The sequence below is a fragment of the Cnephaeus nilssonii genome (assembly GCF_951640355.1).
Source record: "Cnephaeus nilssonii genome assembly, chromosome: 17".
NCBI classification, from domain to species: domain Eukaryota; kingdom Metazoa; phylum Chordata; class Mammalia; order Chiroptera; family Vespertilionidae; genus Cnephaeus; species Cnephaeus nilssonii.
In genome coordinates, this window is record NC_137088.1 from 13087167 (window position 1) to 13102031 (window position 14865).

The 14865-nt window shown below is 50.4% G+C and overlaps 1 protein-coding gene across 1 annotated transcript in view; it reads right to left on the minus strand.

The window, feature by feature from the left end:
• The window catches only part of CMTM7 (CKLF like MARVEL transmembrane domain containing 7), a 38140-nt gene extending 24595 nt beyond the window's left edge, over positions 1-13545 (minus strand). The window contains exon 1 of the mRNA XM_079794501.1: positions 13334-13545. Within this exon, the coding sequence (XP_079650627.1) occupies positions 13334-13492 (159 nt within the window). The 5' untranslated portion in view covers positions 13493-13545. The remainder of the gene's footprint in view (positions 1-13333) is intronic.
• Positions 13546-14865: the final 1320 nt, after the last annotated feature.

Below are 14865 nucleotides of genomic sequence, written 5' to 3' on the forward strand. Positions count from 1 at the left end.
AGAAACAAGCCCGCGTTGTGAAAGACGGAGCATGAGTTTTGGGGTAACAAGCTAACTATCTCTGCCACCAAGTTGACCGCATACGGCAACATCTGGCTACATAATTATCGTGAATTCTAAGGCTTGACAAAAAAAGATGAAAAAATAATAGTCCCTAAGTGATCGGGGCTGCTTGCTGTGAGGATTCAAGGAGGTAATTCATGTCAAGCTCCTAGAAGAGGACTTGGTAGGTGAAAAGGCCTCCATAATTTTTAGCCATTGTCCCAAGACATGCCGTTAAGCTCAACTTGAACTATTAACTAACTTCAGACAGGAAGTTAGCAAAAGGGACTTTGGTGAACACAAAAGCACTAACACTGAGATAAGGTGTGCCATGATCCAAACGCATCTCCTGTTGCCTCCACGGCAGCTACAATAGGCTGAGAATCAGAAGGGTCCTCCAAACTAACTTTAACGTCCAATATGGGGCTGCTCTGGCCTGGACTCTTCTCCAATGTCAAGGTCATGAAGGACAAGAGAGACTCAGAGGCTGTTCCAGATTGAAAGAGACTAAAGAGACAGGACAACTGAACGTGTGGCCTAATGTAATCCTAGACCAGAGAAAGGACATTAGTGGGTCAACCGGTGAAACCTGAATAAGGCCCTAACCGGTTTGGCCCAGTGGATAGAGCGTCAGCCTGCGAACTGAAAGGTCCCAGGTTCGATTCCGGTCAAGGGCATGTACCTTGGTTGCGGGCACATCCCCAGTGGGGAGTGTGCAGGAGGCAGCTGATCGATGTTTCTAACTCTTTATCCCTCTCCCTCTCCCTTTCTCTCTGTAAAAAATCAATAAAATATATATATATATATTTTAAAAAAAAAAGAAATCTGAATAAGGCTGGTAGGTTAGATAATAGCACCAGTGTCACTAATTTCTCTATTCAGCGACCTGTAGTGTGGGTGCGTCAGAGAAGGTCCCTCTTAGGAAAGCACATTGAAGTGGTTCAGAGAGAAAAAGAATGGGTATATAAGTGGAAAAGGAGTCAACAAATGTTAACAACTGAAGAACCTGGGGGAAGGGCATAAGGGGAGTTCTTTGTACGGTTCCCGCAAATCAAATCTGAAATGATTTATAAATGAAACGTCACCAAAGTGTGTGTCTGTGTATATACACACACACATATATATAATTTAGAGACATCGGGCACTTCTACAAACATCTGAAAAACAGCAACTATATTTAATAAGTAGATTAAGCAGGGCTTCTTTGCAAAGCACTTTCATCTTTTGCTTTTAACCTGCTGTCTGAGAATGAGACTCTGATGTTCTCATGTTTTTATGTTTCTGTCTTTACATCTCTGCTTTTTTCCAGCGGAAATTCAGTATTGCCTCTCTCTCTGAATAAGCTATTAAAGCAAGCGATGTACTTAAATAAGAAAGACTGAGATGTAATTGCCACCCACAGAGGCAGAGGGTGGCCGTCACCTCTCTGAAACTTCTTTCCTGGAAATGAACAAGCCCTTCTAAAAAAAGAAAACGTTCACCCTCTATCATCTACGCTGCTGGAGATACTGAGAATCTGACCACAACGGAAAGTCCTTACTTGGCTGTATTAGTTTCCTCTAGCTGCTGTGACCAATGATCACCAACGTGGTAGCTTAAAATAAGAAAGCACTCATTCTTTCACAGGGATGGAGGCCAGAAGTTAAAAATCAGTATCCCTGGGCTAAAACCAAGGCATCAGCAGGATGGCACTTTCTCTGCAGATTCCAGGGAGAATCCAGTCGCTGTTTCTTCCAGCTTCCGATGGTGGCTGCCCTGGCATCCTGGGCTCGTGGTACAGCCTCCGTCACATTCTGCACATCGCCGTCGCCTTCTCCTCCTCTGTGTGTCACTTACAAAAACACCTGTCATTGGATTTGGGGCTCATCCAGATAATCCAGACAACTACGTGTTGAAGTAACGACCACGTGTATAACCACGGGATTGATGTCACCGTGAACTGTGACAGTAGACTTCACTGTCAGCAAGGAGACGCCCATCGGGCCCAGGGGAGGCCTGTTACACTGCAGAGTTTTTCTTCTGCAAAGTGACAGCCAGCAAACAGGACACACTGCTCAATCACGGTGACACGCAGGGAACCCTTGGAAAATCAACGTCACATGATAAACACAAGGGTCAGAGGTGTCTCTTTGTTTCCCCTCCACGTGAAATTCACATGTGTCTATGAGGCCCCTAGCTCTGGAGTCACATGCCTGTCCTCCAGGAAACGTTTCCCCTGGTTACGGTGTTAGGTCCTTCCAAGGAGTTAAAGCAAATACGGTCAAACTTAGCCCGCCATGACCAGGCTTGTAATTCTCCCACGAAAGGTTATGGAAGTAATTTTTCTTCCTCTTGCTTTTAGTTTGCATTCGGTCAACACTGATTTGCTTTCTTCTCGCCTCATTTCAAATAGGAGTTGAAAAAAAAAAAATAACACGACTGTTGAAGTGGACAGCAAAAAGGAACATTAAAAGCCAGTGCGGTCTGCCAGGCGGCTGCCTGCCACGGTAGGTCCACAGGGCGCCTGGACAAACATTCGGATAAACCGGTTCTGCAGGTGGAAGGAGGCTGTAGTCAGTATGTCCCCCGAGGGCATCAGCTTAGAGCCCCGGCAGAGACCAGGCAGATGGGAAGCAAGCAGAGACCAGGCAGATGGGAAGCAATTCCGATGGCTCCCGAGGAACACAAGCAGGCACTCCATTTGGTGATGCAGCCACAAGGGTGCAGATCTGATGCGGGGTCCATGGGCTTCTATGGGTCTATGAAGTAGCTACTGCTAAGTTGCTTAAAACAGCATCCATTTATCATCTCACAGTTCCCACTGGTCAGGAGCCTGGGCAGGAGTCCTCTGCTCAGGGTCTCACAAGGTTGCAGTCAAGATGTTGGCCAGGCTGGGGTTTTGAATGAGATTGGGGTCCTCTTCCAAGCTCTCAGGGTTGTTGGTGGAATTTAGTTCCTTGCAGCTGTAGGACTGAGGTTCCCATTTTCTTACTGGCTGTCAGCTGAGGGCTGCTCTTTAATAATAATAATAATAATAATAATAATAATAACGGCATCTATGATTCATTGTTAGGTGACAGCCACTGGGCTAGGTGTGTCACCTCCTTTGATGAGCCTCTAGACATCACCCTTAGATGCTTAGCATGTAGTTCTCTCCCAACAAGGCAGTTTACTTCTTCAGGCTCAGAAAGAGAACCTATCCCTCTGGGAAGCACCCAGTAGTACCTTTTCTAAGGACTCTCCCCTACGTCAGGCCCACCTGGAGACACTCTCCTTTTGATACACTCGGAACCAACACGTTTGGGATCTTAAGTACATCTGAAACATCCCCTCACCTTGGCACAGAACTAACCTAACCAAGGGAACGACATCCCATCACTGTCGTCCCATTTTGTTGGTCAGAAGCCAAGTCACAGGTCCTACCTACACGCAAGAGGATGGAATTACACAAGGTTGTGACTCAGTGGGAGCCACCCTCGGCTGTGTCGGCCACAGTGGGCTAGCCTGGTTTAAACACAAACCAGGGGAATTGCTTCCTCTGCAGGAGGCCGAGAGCTTGTCTGTTAATGGTTTCCGCCAGCGAGAGTGGGATGGGCCGGGTGGGGAGAGATCCCATCCCATCCTCCCTTTCCCTCCACCCTCCTTTCCCTCCATCCTCCTTTTCCCTGGGAACCTGCCCGCCGCACACGGGGAGATGGCACACCACGGCGGGACAAGGCTAGGCCGTGGCCACACCGAGGTTCAAATGCTGGCTCCAGAATTTAATGGATGTTTTGAAACATGGGCCAAGTTGCAAAACCTCTCAGCTTCCGTTCCACCATAAGAAGGGGGAAACAAAAGAACACACAGAGTCTCCAGAAGCGTTCAACATAGGGAAACTGCACCTCAAAACGCCCGACGGGAGAGCAGACGCTCAAACCTTCGTTCTATCTGGAGGAACGCATGACTTACCATCGAGGAGGGTACAGGGATGGGCAGAAGTAGTTTACCGTTGTGAGTATGGGAAACATAGTTTGTTCCTGTATTATTATTATTGATGCATTATTATATTATCTTCCATAGGAACAACTGTCAGCCTGCTTTTGCCCAGCCTTGTACCAATGGTTTCTTCTGAAGCCCTCCGGCAGCCCTGTGGAGAACACGTGAAAATGCGGTAGAGAACACGATGCCACACTGTCCGTTCAGTACCCAGGGAGGGGTTTTCCCCACTCCAGCTGACTTCATCTCTGGGTGAAACGGTGGCCAGCCCCCTGAAACTGTCACATCTCACAGCACCTCCTTTGAGATCTGCTACCAAGTGCCCACCAAGGAGCCAAATGGGTAAACTGTGGTACAGCCAAGTAACGGGCTCGTGTGCAGTTATCACAACATCATTTCCAAACAAGATTTCATGACACGGGAAAATACCCGCGGCATACTGATCATGAGGCAGAAAAGACCCCAAATGGTCCTTCTATGAGCTCAAGACCTGGACTCAAACTTCCTGGTCCAAAACCCAGCTTCACTATTTCCTACGCCTTTGGACAAGTTACCTGACCCCTCTGCACCTCAGTAAAATGCAGGTGATGGTAGGGCCTACCTATCATGGGGATCAAACGGGGTGACACACCTAGCCCAGTGGCTGTCACCTAACTCAACGAATCATAGATGTTATTATTATTAAAGTACTACTTTTATAATCTGAGAGGAAACGTGAAAAACAAAAAAAAGACTTCTTCATAAACAGTATTAGCATTGCTGCTGCCTTCTTAGGGAGATGAAGGAAACCTAAGAGGAAGAAGCGAGTAACACGACATTGAAGTCATACTGTATTTAGCAATTCTCTCGGCTTCCAGAAGCTTCCAATTTACTTTGTACCCGAAAGCACTGAATTAATTTCTCCAGTTAATTTCTCCTTGCCATTCCTTCCGAAGGAATGTCATTTTCTCCATCTTTAATTTGCACTTGGATGTCCAGTGTGACTCGACATGGTTAGCATCGGTAGCAGCTCGTATGTCGAATTGTATTGAATGTATCAATAATTTGAAATATAAAAAAATCCAAATAAATAAGTTTGTATGAAAAGAAACTCCAGTTTTTTATTCTACTGCCGCGCTTTGTAAAATCTGGGGTATTTAAAAAATTAAATCCCGAGTAGAATAAAGGAATCGAGAAAAAAGCAAGCGAGTGCAAAGGGTTAAAAATGAGGATGACACTCTCAAGTTTCCCAGCAATGCTTTCTGTGGGTAAGTTATATAAACCACTCCATAGATGACTTCACTCTTTCTCTATCTAAAATTAAAAAGAAAGAAAGGAAGGAAGAAAGGAAGAAAGAAGGAAAAAGCCCTGGCTGGTTTGGCTCAATGGATAGAGCATCGGCCTGCGGACTGAAGAGTCCCAAGTTCGATTCCAGTCAAGGGCACATGCCTGGGTTGTGGGCTTGATCCCCAGTGGACGACATGCAGGAAGCAGCCGATCGATGAGTCTCTCTCATCATTGATGTTTCTATTTCTCTCTCCCTCTCCCTTCCTCTCTGGAATCAATAAAAATATAGTAAAAAAATAATAATAATAAAAAGAGAAAGAAAGAAAAGAAAAAGAAGAGTGTGGCTGCCCCAGGGAAAGGAAGAGCTATGTCACTGCCCCTTCTGTTTAAACACAAACCAGGGGAACTGCTTCCTCTGCAGGAGGCTGAGAGCTTGTCTGTTAATGGTTTCCGCCAGCGAGAGTGGGATGGGCCGGGCGGGGAGAGATCCCATCCCATCCTCCTTTCCCCTCCATCCTCCTTTCCCTCCTTTCTCCTTTTCCCTCAGGAAGACCCGAGGCCTGGGAGCCCAGCCAGCGCTGGGCTCTGAGCCAGGCTGCTGATTGCCAGGGGTTGCTAAGGACCCCGGTGAGGAATGCCAGGGAGTGAGCAGCGGGCGAGGGAACCACTGAGCCAAACTGGTGACAAAGAAAGCGAGCATGTGGCAGGCGGCAGGTCGGAGGGAGGCTGTCCGGCGGGCGGCATGCCTGGGCCGGCCCAGCCAGGCAGATGGCAGGGGGAGGAAACAGATGGCTGTCCAGCGGCGCTGAGCAGGAAGCGCCAGCACGGACAGCCAGAGACCAGGGCTGGGAGGAGGGAAGGAGGGAGGCGGCCTTCCCTGACACAGGGATTTAAATAAACACACTGACCCCCCACAGGGAGTGCCCCCTGTGAGATCTAGGATGGCCCTGGAGGGTCTCCAGGACGCATGGCAATGCCAGAAAACCTGTGGGACTCTCTCCAGACTTGGGTGGGACCACAGACACCCCTACACTCCACCGTGGCCCCACAGCCTCGTGGCCCCTTCAGCTGGTGTTTATTTCTCAGCACCACCTCCTCTGGGCAGTGGCTCCCAATCTGGGGGCAGGTGGTTATTTGGGGGGGCTCTGGAGGGGAATTCTTGCCAGTGGTTAAGAAATCCACAGGCTTCCCCTAGCTGGTTTGGCTCAGCAGATAGAGTGTCAGCCTGCAGACCAAAGGGTCCCGGGTTTGATTCCTGTCAAGGGCAAGTACCTTGGTTGCAGGCTCCTCTCCAGCCCGGGCATGCAGGAGGCAACCAATCGATGTGTTTCTCTCACATCGATGTTTCTCTTTGTCTTTCCCTCTCTCTTCCACTCTCCCTGAAGATCAATGGAAAAATATCCTCAGGTGAGGATTAACAACAACAACCACAAAAACAAAACAAAAAAATAAATCCACAGGCTCCGCAGCCCGAATAAATAAGGCCTCGCAGCTGTGTGCTACTCCCATCCTTCCAATGCATGCACAAGCTGCTGCCACCACTTAAAAACAAGTGCCTTTAACAGCACCGTGGAATTTTCTAGCCCATCAATGTCACTGTTGCTTTTCCAAGTCATCGGACACCAAACAGACTATTACGACTTAAAATAGGATTACTATCCCATTTGGCTCCTTGAAATGTCTGGATGATAAAAGGACACGCATTAATTTCTAGATGTTAAAGAGTCGAGACAATTGTTTAATGCCACCCTGCTCGGAAGGGTGAGAAGCCCTTCATTTCTCCCTCTGTGAAAGGTCACTGCCATTTACTCTGAGGAGGTATTTATGGATTTGTGCACAAGGACCTCTCGGCAAGGAAGTTCATCACAGCCTTGTTTGTACGTGGACAGAATTGGGAGCTCCTTGAGCCACAAGAGGGGGGAGGAGACTGGTCATGCAGACCGTGGTACATGCATGACTGGTTACAGTAGCATGGTTAAAAAACAAATTGCAGCCCTGCCGCGGTGGCTCAGTGGTTGAGTGTCAACCTGTGAATCAGGAGGTCACGGTTCGATTCCCGTTTAGGGCACATGCCTGGGTTGTGGGTTCGATCCTCGGTGGGAAGCATGCAGGCCGTAGCCGATCAATGATTCTCTCTCATCACTGATGTTTCTCTGTCTCTCCCTCTCCCTTCCTCTCTGAAATCAATAAAAAAAAAAACCACATATATAAAAAACAAATTGCAGACAAACATTAAGTGGCATAAGAAAACATCTCTATATATAAAAGCCTAAGTGACCAGACGACCAGATGGTAGCTATGATGCACATTGACCACCAGGGGGCAGATGCTTGATGCGGAGCATCTGGTGGTCAGTGCGCTCCCACAGTGGGAGTGCCACTCAGCTGACCATTGGGTGCCAGATGCCAGGCTCATGGCTGGCGAGCGCAGCTGTGGCAGGGTGAGCCTCTCCCGCCTCCACGGCAGTGCTACCAAGCCACCTGCCACTTCATGCACTACTACATCCCCCAAGGTGTCCCAGATTGTGAGAGGGCGCAGGCCAGGCTGAGGGACCCCACCGGTGCATGAATCCGTGCACTGGGCCTCTAGTTCATTATATATTAAGCAAAAAAAATATTTTACAAAATATATAGTATCTTAATTTTATAATAAAAACCCCAAAACACTCAAATTATATATGTCTACTATGAAATAGTATGAAATTTTACTTTAAAATATTAATCTAAGTGGAGAGTGAGCAGGAAAGTATTTTCTTTGTGGGTCTCAAAGTTTCTACAATGAACAGACATTGCTTTTGTTTATTAGGAATAAAGCATATGACTTATTTTGTTTTAGTGTTTTTATTATTATTTGTTTGACCATTAATGGAAAGTAGTTTCTTGTTCACAGATCAAGACAGGGTTGGATTGCCTTAGCCCAGTGGTCGGCAAACTGCTGCTCGTGAGCCGCGGTTTGCCGCTCTGTTGACTAATGAGTTTGCTGACCACTGTGTAAGGCATTACCCTTACCCAGAAGTTTTGACTTCAGGTTAAAGACATTAGTGCATTATTAAAATGTTTTTAAAGTGTTTTTCCTTAAGGCAGTGGTCGGCAAACTCATTAGTCAACAGAGCCGCAGTTTGCCGACCACTGCTCTAGCCAGTTTTGCTCAGTGGTTAGAGCATCGGCCTGTGGACAGAAAGTTCCCGGGCTTGATTCTGGTCAAGGGCAGGTACCTCGGTTGCAGGCTCCTCCTCGGCCCGGACCCTGGATGGGGTTTGTACAGGAGGCAACCAATCGCTGTGTTTCTCTCACATCAATGTTTCTTTGTCTTTCCCTCTCTCTTCCACTCTCTAAAATCAATGGAAAAATATACTCAGGTGAGGATTAAAAAAAAAAAAAAAGACTGGGTTGGAGTAAACAAATGTTGGCAGTGAGGTTCTTTGCTGCCCTTAAGTCTCCAGCTTCCAGGAAATAGGACGGGGGTGTGCAGATTGCACTTGGGAACCCAACTGGGGCTCCCCTGCTACACAGATCTCAAACGGACTTGGACGAGGGGACCGTTCTGTGTTATGCTGTGTCATTCTCCACTCACAGGTCTACTCACAGCTACACCAGAGGCTGCCATCACCCACAGACTAGTTCCATCTGGGAACTGGGCTGTAAATGCCAAAATGTAGCCCATGATTACCCATGATTACCCTGGCCTTCTCCCCAGACTCACACACCCACTCAGGTTCCGCCCAGCCCAGCTAGACTCCTTCAATCTCCTTTCAGACAAAACACCTCTGTAGAATATTAAGTATTTGCAATGCCCTCATTACTATCCTGAAATGAATAAAATTTACATTCCATATACTCCTGATCCCTGTGACAACCAAAAGAGAGTTTCTTTTCTTTTTTTAAAATATATTTCTTTATTGATTTCAGAGAGGAAGGGAGAAGGAGAGATAGAAACATCAATGATGAGAGAGAATCATTGATCGGCTGCCTCCAGCACGATCCCCACTGGGGATTGAGCCCGCAACCCAGGCACGTGCCCTTGGCCGGAATCGAACCTGGGACCCTTGAGTCGGCAGGCTGACGCTCTATCCACTGAGCCAAGCCGGCTAGGGCCAAAAGAGAGTTTCAACGAAGTTCGAAACTGTCAAAAATAGGGGAGCAGTGAAGCCCCAGGGGTGGGTGAGATTGACATCATGCTTCCCCAGTGTGATCTGGCATACCCTCACCATGGGTATGGCAGGCCTTGGATGGTCTGGTTCCTGTACATTTCTCCAGTCTCACCCAGCCTCTCCTACCCTCCACTCCAATCACAGTAATACTTCTTCCTCCAGACTCAGAGCCATTGTCTGCGGGACAACGAGGCTTGTCTGTTAATGGCTTCTGCCAGCGAGAGTGGCTGGGCCGGTTGGGGAGAAATTCCATCCCATCCTCTTTTTCCTCAAATCAACCTGCAGCCACAGGGAGTTCCCCAGGAAGAGTAGGGGTGGGGGTGGGGAGTCAGGAGGGGGTCTGACCTGTCTGGGAGATAAAGAAGGGCTCCTCCGACGAAGAGATATCTGAAGGATGAGGGACCAGCATTACCAGAAGGTACGCTCATGTTGTAGCACGTGTCAGTACTTCATTCCATTTCCTGCTGAGTAACATTCCATTGTGTGAACATACCACGTTTAACTTAACCGTTCATCAGGTTATAGACATTTGGGTTGTTTCTACCTTTTGGCTGTTATGAATAATGCTGCAATGAACCTTCCTGGACACATTTTTGTGTGGACATGCTTTCATTCCTCCTAAGTAGATGATACCTAGGAGTGAAATTATTGGATCATATGGCAACTCTCAGTTTCCTAGTCCGAGGACCTAATTGCCGAGACGGTTTGCCACGGTGGCTGTATCCACTGGACAGTCCCACCGGCAGGGTAGGATTCTGATTTCTCCCCATCCTCCACAATCCTGTGGCTTGGTATTATGTCTTTACTGTCACCACCCTATTCAGTGTGAAGTGAGTGGCATCTCACTGTGGTTCTGACTTCCCTAAGATTCGTTAATAAGCAATAACTCTGCAGTCTTCTGGGGATATGAGCCAGTCAAGCTTGGGTTGTCCCCACCTCTGCTGCCAACAGCTGTGTGCCTTCAGTACCTCAAACTTTCGGCCAGTTTCCTCATTTGTCAAACACGGCACTTCACTGGATTCTCAAAAACATCCATCCAATAACACACACGGCATACAGTATGTAATTCCTAGCACATTATCGAGAATAGTAGGATAAAAAAATATAGCGAATAACAACAAAGCAGTCCCTAAGAACCAACAATTGTGACTGCATCTCTAGTCTAAAGAGGAAAACCACAAAGCACTAGACCAGTGGTTCTCAACCTTTCTGATGCCGCGACCCTTTAATACAGCTCCTCATGTTGTGGTGACCCCCAACCGTAAAATTATTTTCGTTGCTACTTCATAACTGTAATTTCGCTACTGTTAATGAATCGTAATGTAAATATCTGTGTTTTCCGATGGTCTTAGGCGACCCTGATAGCGGTTCTCAACCTGTGGGTCGCCTAAGACCATCAGAAATAATAAGTAGCAACAAAAATAATTTTATGGTTGGGGGTCACCACAACATGAGGAACTGTATTAAAGGGTCGCGGCATTAGAAAGGTTGAGAACCACTGCACTAGACCATCCTGGGCACAGGATTATAAGGATTCGCTGAAATGACATGTCAAGTGTCAACGTTCACACAGAAACTCACTTCCTAATTTTTCTCACTTTCTCATTTTCTGATAGTGGTGACCCAGGAGAGCCCCAACACAGAGAAAGGAAGCTGTTCTCCAAAGAGCCTTTTCAATGATTTTTAAGAATATATTTTTTTTATTGATTTCAGAGAGGAAGGGAGAGGGAGAGAGAGACAGAAACATCAATGTTGAGAATCACTGATTGGCTGCCTCCTGCATACCCCACCCTGGGAGACCAAGCCCGCAACCCGGGCATGTGCCCTGACCGGGAATGGAACTGTGACCTCCTGGTTCCTAGGTCAACGCTCAACCACTGAGCCACGCCAGCCGGGTGTCAATGATTTCTTAAGGTAACATGTTGACAGACCGTGATGAAGACCCTTTAGAGGAACTTTAGGACAGAAGGCTCAGCCTCTTCAGGATACAAGTGAGACATCAATGGTCAAAACGAGAGACCCGTAGCATGCCCAAAGGGCGGAGCATTTTGGCTGCTTCTGCTCTCCCCCAATGTTAAACCGTGGCTATGCATTTTTCCAACCAGGAAGACAAGGGAACATGGAACACCTGAGCAGGTACCCCAGAAAAACAGGAGGAGGAGGAGAATGGGAGGAGTTAGGCACGAGGCCCAAGCAGACAGTCCTAAACAGTCTCTCTGTTGTAACATGACCGCCCTGCAAGGGCCAGTTCACTCCCAGGGGCTCTGCTCAAACCAACCTGCAGCCTCGGGGAGTTCCCCGGGGAAGGAAGAAGGCCTGGCAATCCCCTGGGCCTGCTTTTGTGAGGGGCGCACCGAGAAGCCATTCTCCAAGTCTTTGTTCTCGTCTTTGGAACGGGCCCCACCAATGTCACCTGCAACCTGGCACAAGGGCCACAGGCGAGAGCTACAGAGGAGCTTATGAAAAAAGAAAGGAAATGGATGTCTCTCTTCTCCCGTTTTTTGTCCACCAGACTCGTATCAACAACCAGAGCCTCTCCTCCCCATTACCTCTGTTCATCAAACTCACAGACCAAGAGACCACGGAGGCCTCTGATCCCAACCTCTGTCCACCATCATTCGACTCATGCATGTCTTCCGGGGCTCAGGTGAGCCTGTCCTCCCCCCCTCTCCCCATCTCTTAAGGATGGGAGGTAAACTGGTCCCCTTTAGTTAGCCATTCAGATCTCTCTTAATCTGAACAACAACAACAACAACAAGCCATGCTCAAAATCAACACTACTTAGTACATTTTTTTGGTTTGTTTTTAGTGGCTAACATGCCTCTACTTCCTAATTTTTGGCCCATCAAGACATCCTTCTTAGAGAAAACGGAACTCGGTCCCCTTCCCTTCAGACAAGGCCCAAGCAGGGTAAGTGCTACGAACGCAGGGCAGCTCCCACCCTGCGCCCAGCTCCCGGGGGCGGGTCCACCCGAGCAGGCCCGGCGTCTTTGCCCAGGCTCCTCTGCAAAACGACCAGCCCCCGCTTCACCGTTCTTGCGGCAAACATGACCCTGACCGGAGTCACAAACAGCCCAACCCAGTTTCAAAACACAGCACACGGGAAAGGGGTGTAAGACGAAACTTTTTTAAAGAAGAAAAACATGGAAGCGAGAAAAGAGTGGGGAACAAGAGGGCAGGCCGGCCAGCATCTGCCCCGGTGGAAGGCCCCTGCGTGGCCACGCTCCCGGCGACCTTCGTGGCTCCACAGGTGGCCCCCCATTCAGGCGACGCCGCTCCCCCCCAAAATAAGTACGGACTCCTCAAAAACAGGCCTTCCTTGTTGGTCATCTGCCTTCCACGGCCCCCCGAGATCGGGGCCCTCCCTCTGAACGCGAGTGGGCAGGGGACCGGGGTTCCAACCCTTTCCCCAGCCTGCCGGGGGCGGAGTGCGCACAGCGCGGGGAGCCCCGCGCGCCGGGTGGGAGGAAGGCGGAGGCCGGGGCGGTGGAGGTCGGGTTTCGCAGCCCCGGCGCCGCGGCCTGGGCGGCTCTTCCGCCCCCGCGACTCGGGTTCGACGCGGCGGCCGGAGGAGAGGAAGACGCCGAGGAACTTCTGCCCGCGGTTTCCATCAGGAGGCGGGGGAGGCCGCGCGCAGGGGCGGCTGCAGGAACTTGGGGACCTGGAAGCAGGTCCCAGGAAGCCAGGGCCTGGGGTGGCGCTGAGCTCCAGGGCGGGGGCTGCACAGCCAACTTTCCGGGAGGGAGGGAGGCTCCCTCCCACCTGACCGTGGCGCCCCCGCCCGCGGCGCGATGCTCCGGCGGGTCCCGCCCGGCTCCAGGCTCCAGCCACCCGCCGCGCCCCCTCCCGGGGACCCGGATCCCTCCCTCCCTCCCGGGGCCACTCCGCTGACCCCGGCCCCGCGGCCCCGCCTCTTACCATCTGCGCCACTTTCAGCAGGGCCCCGTGGGTGCGGGGGTACACCGGGTCCACCAGCCCCTCCGAGGCGCTCGTGCCCGGCGGCCCCGCGCCGGCCCTGGGTCCCGCCGCGCCGCCGCTGCTGCACGTGGTGCGGACGAGCCCGGCTCCGTGCGACATCGCGCGGCCCCTGCCCGCCGGCCGCCTCCCCGGGCCGCGGCCGCGGGGCCAGATAAGGCGGGGCGGGTCCGGGGCGGGTCCGGGGCGGGTCCGGGGCGGGGCCTGTCCCGGGGTGTGCGGTCCCGGGCCGTGGGAGGGCGGGGCGCACGCGTCCCCCGCCCGCACGGGAAGGGCCGGTCCAGCTGTGGCCGACTGAGCCGGGGCGGGGCTGGCCGGCGCTTTCCCGAAAGGCCTGGTCCTCTTTCCTAAGGGGGCATGGCCGAGCCACAGCTGGGTCCGAGCTTCCTGGGATGGCGTGTGGGTGCAGATGGGTGCTAAGAGCACCTACTTCATTGAAGTATAACTTGCCAAACCTTTCGTGTGCAGCTCCGTTAACTTTTCTGTGTGTCTACCCCTGTGTGACTACCACCCAGATCAACAAATAGAACATGCCGATCCCCCAAAAAGTACCCTGGTGCTCCTCCTCAGTCTGCCTTCCTTCACTGCACCCCCTTTTCTGCCAAGCCTCAGGTAACCAAGATATTCTGCTTCGTTGCACTATAGTTTTGCCAATTCAATGCCAACAGGAATCCCCAATTTGGGGGTCAGTGAAAAAGGAAACTTGAATGGATGCAAACAGCTGAATCGTGATACAGCTGGGTTGTGAGGACAGAATGGCTGTGCAACAGCTCAGTGGTGTTACAGCTCAATTATGAAGCAGCTAGGCTGTGAACAGCAAGGTTGTCAGCACGTGGCTGTTTGGATGCCCTGAGGGGTGCTCTTGTTCCTCTCCCCTCCCCCCCCCCCCCGCCCCAGGTGCTTCATCTTCAGCCAAGTAAACACCATCTTCAGTGGAAAGGCAAAGTGCCCTCTCAGAGCCAGGGAGCTGACTTATATGGACAGAAGTCCGGGACTGGGGTCCCCAACTGGTCCATGCTCATGCAAATGAGGACTTCAGATCCTCACAGTTTGGTCCAAAAGGCACTCACTGTCCTGACTGGTCAGAATGGAGCCTCTCTGATTGGTTGGTGAAGATGCTGATGGGGAAAAACCTCAGACCTATTGGTTGAAAAACAATTCCAGGAACTCTTTTTTTTTTCTTTAAAAAACATTTTTTATTGATTTTTAGAGAGAGAGGAAGGGAGCGGACACACAAAGAGAGAAGCTGCCTCCTGCATGCCAAGTGACCTGGGCATGTGCTCTGATCTGGAATCAAACCAGCAACCTTCAGGTGCATTGGATGATGCTCAACCAACTGAGCCACACGGGCCAGGGTGCCAGGAACTCCTTTATAAGGGCTGGCACAGGTGGCGAGCACACAGTGCAGGTGTAGGAAGGCAGCAGTGCAGGAGGCAGGCAGCTAAGAGCAGGCTTCTCCCTGACGTACGGTTTGC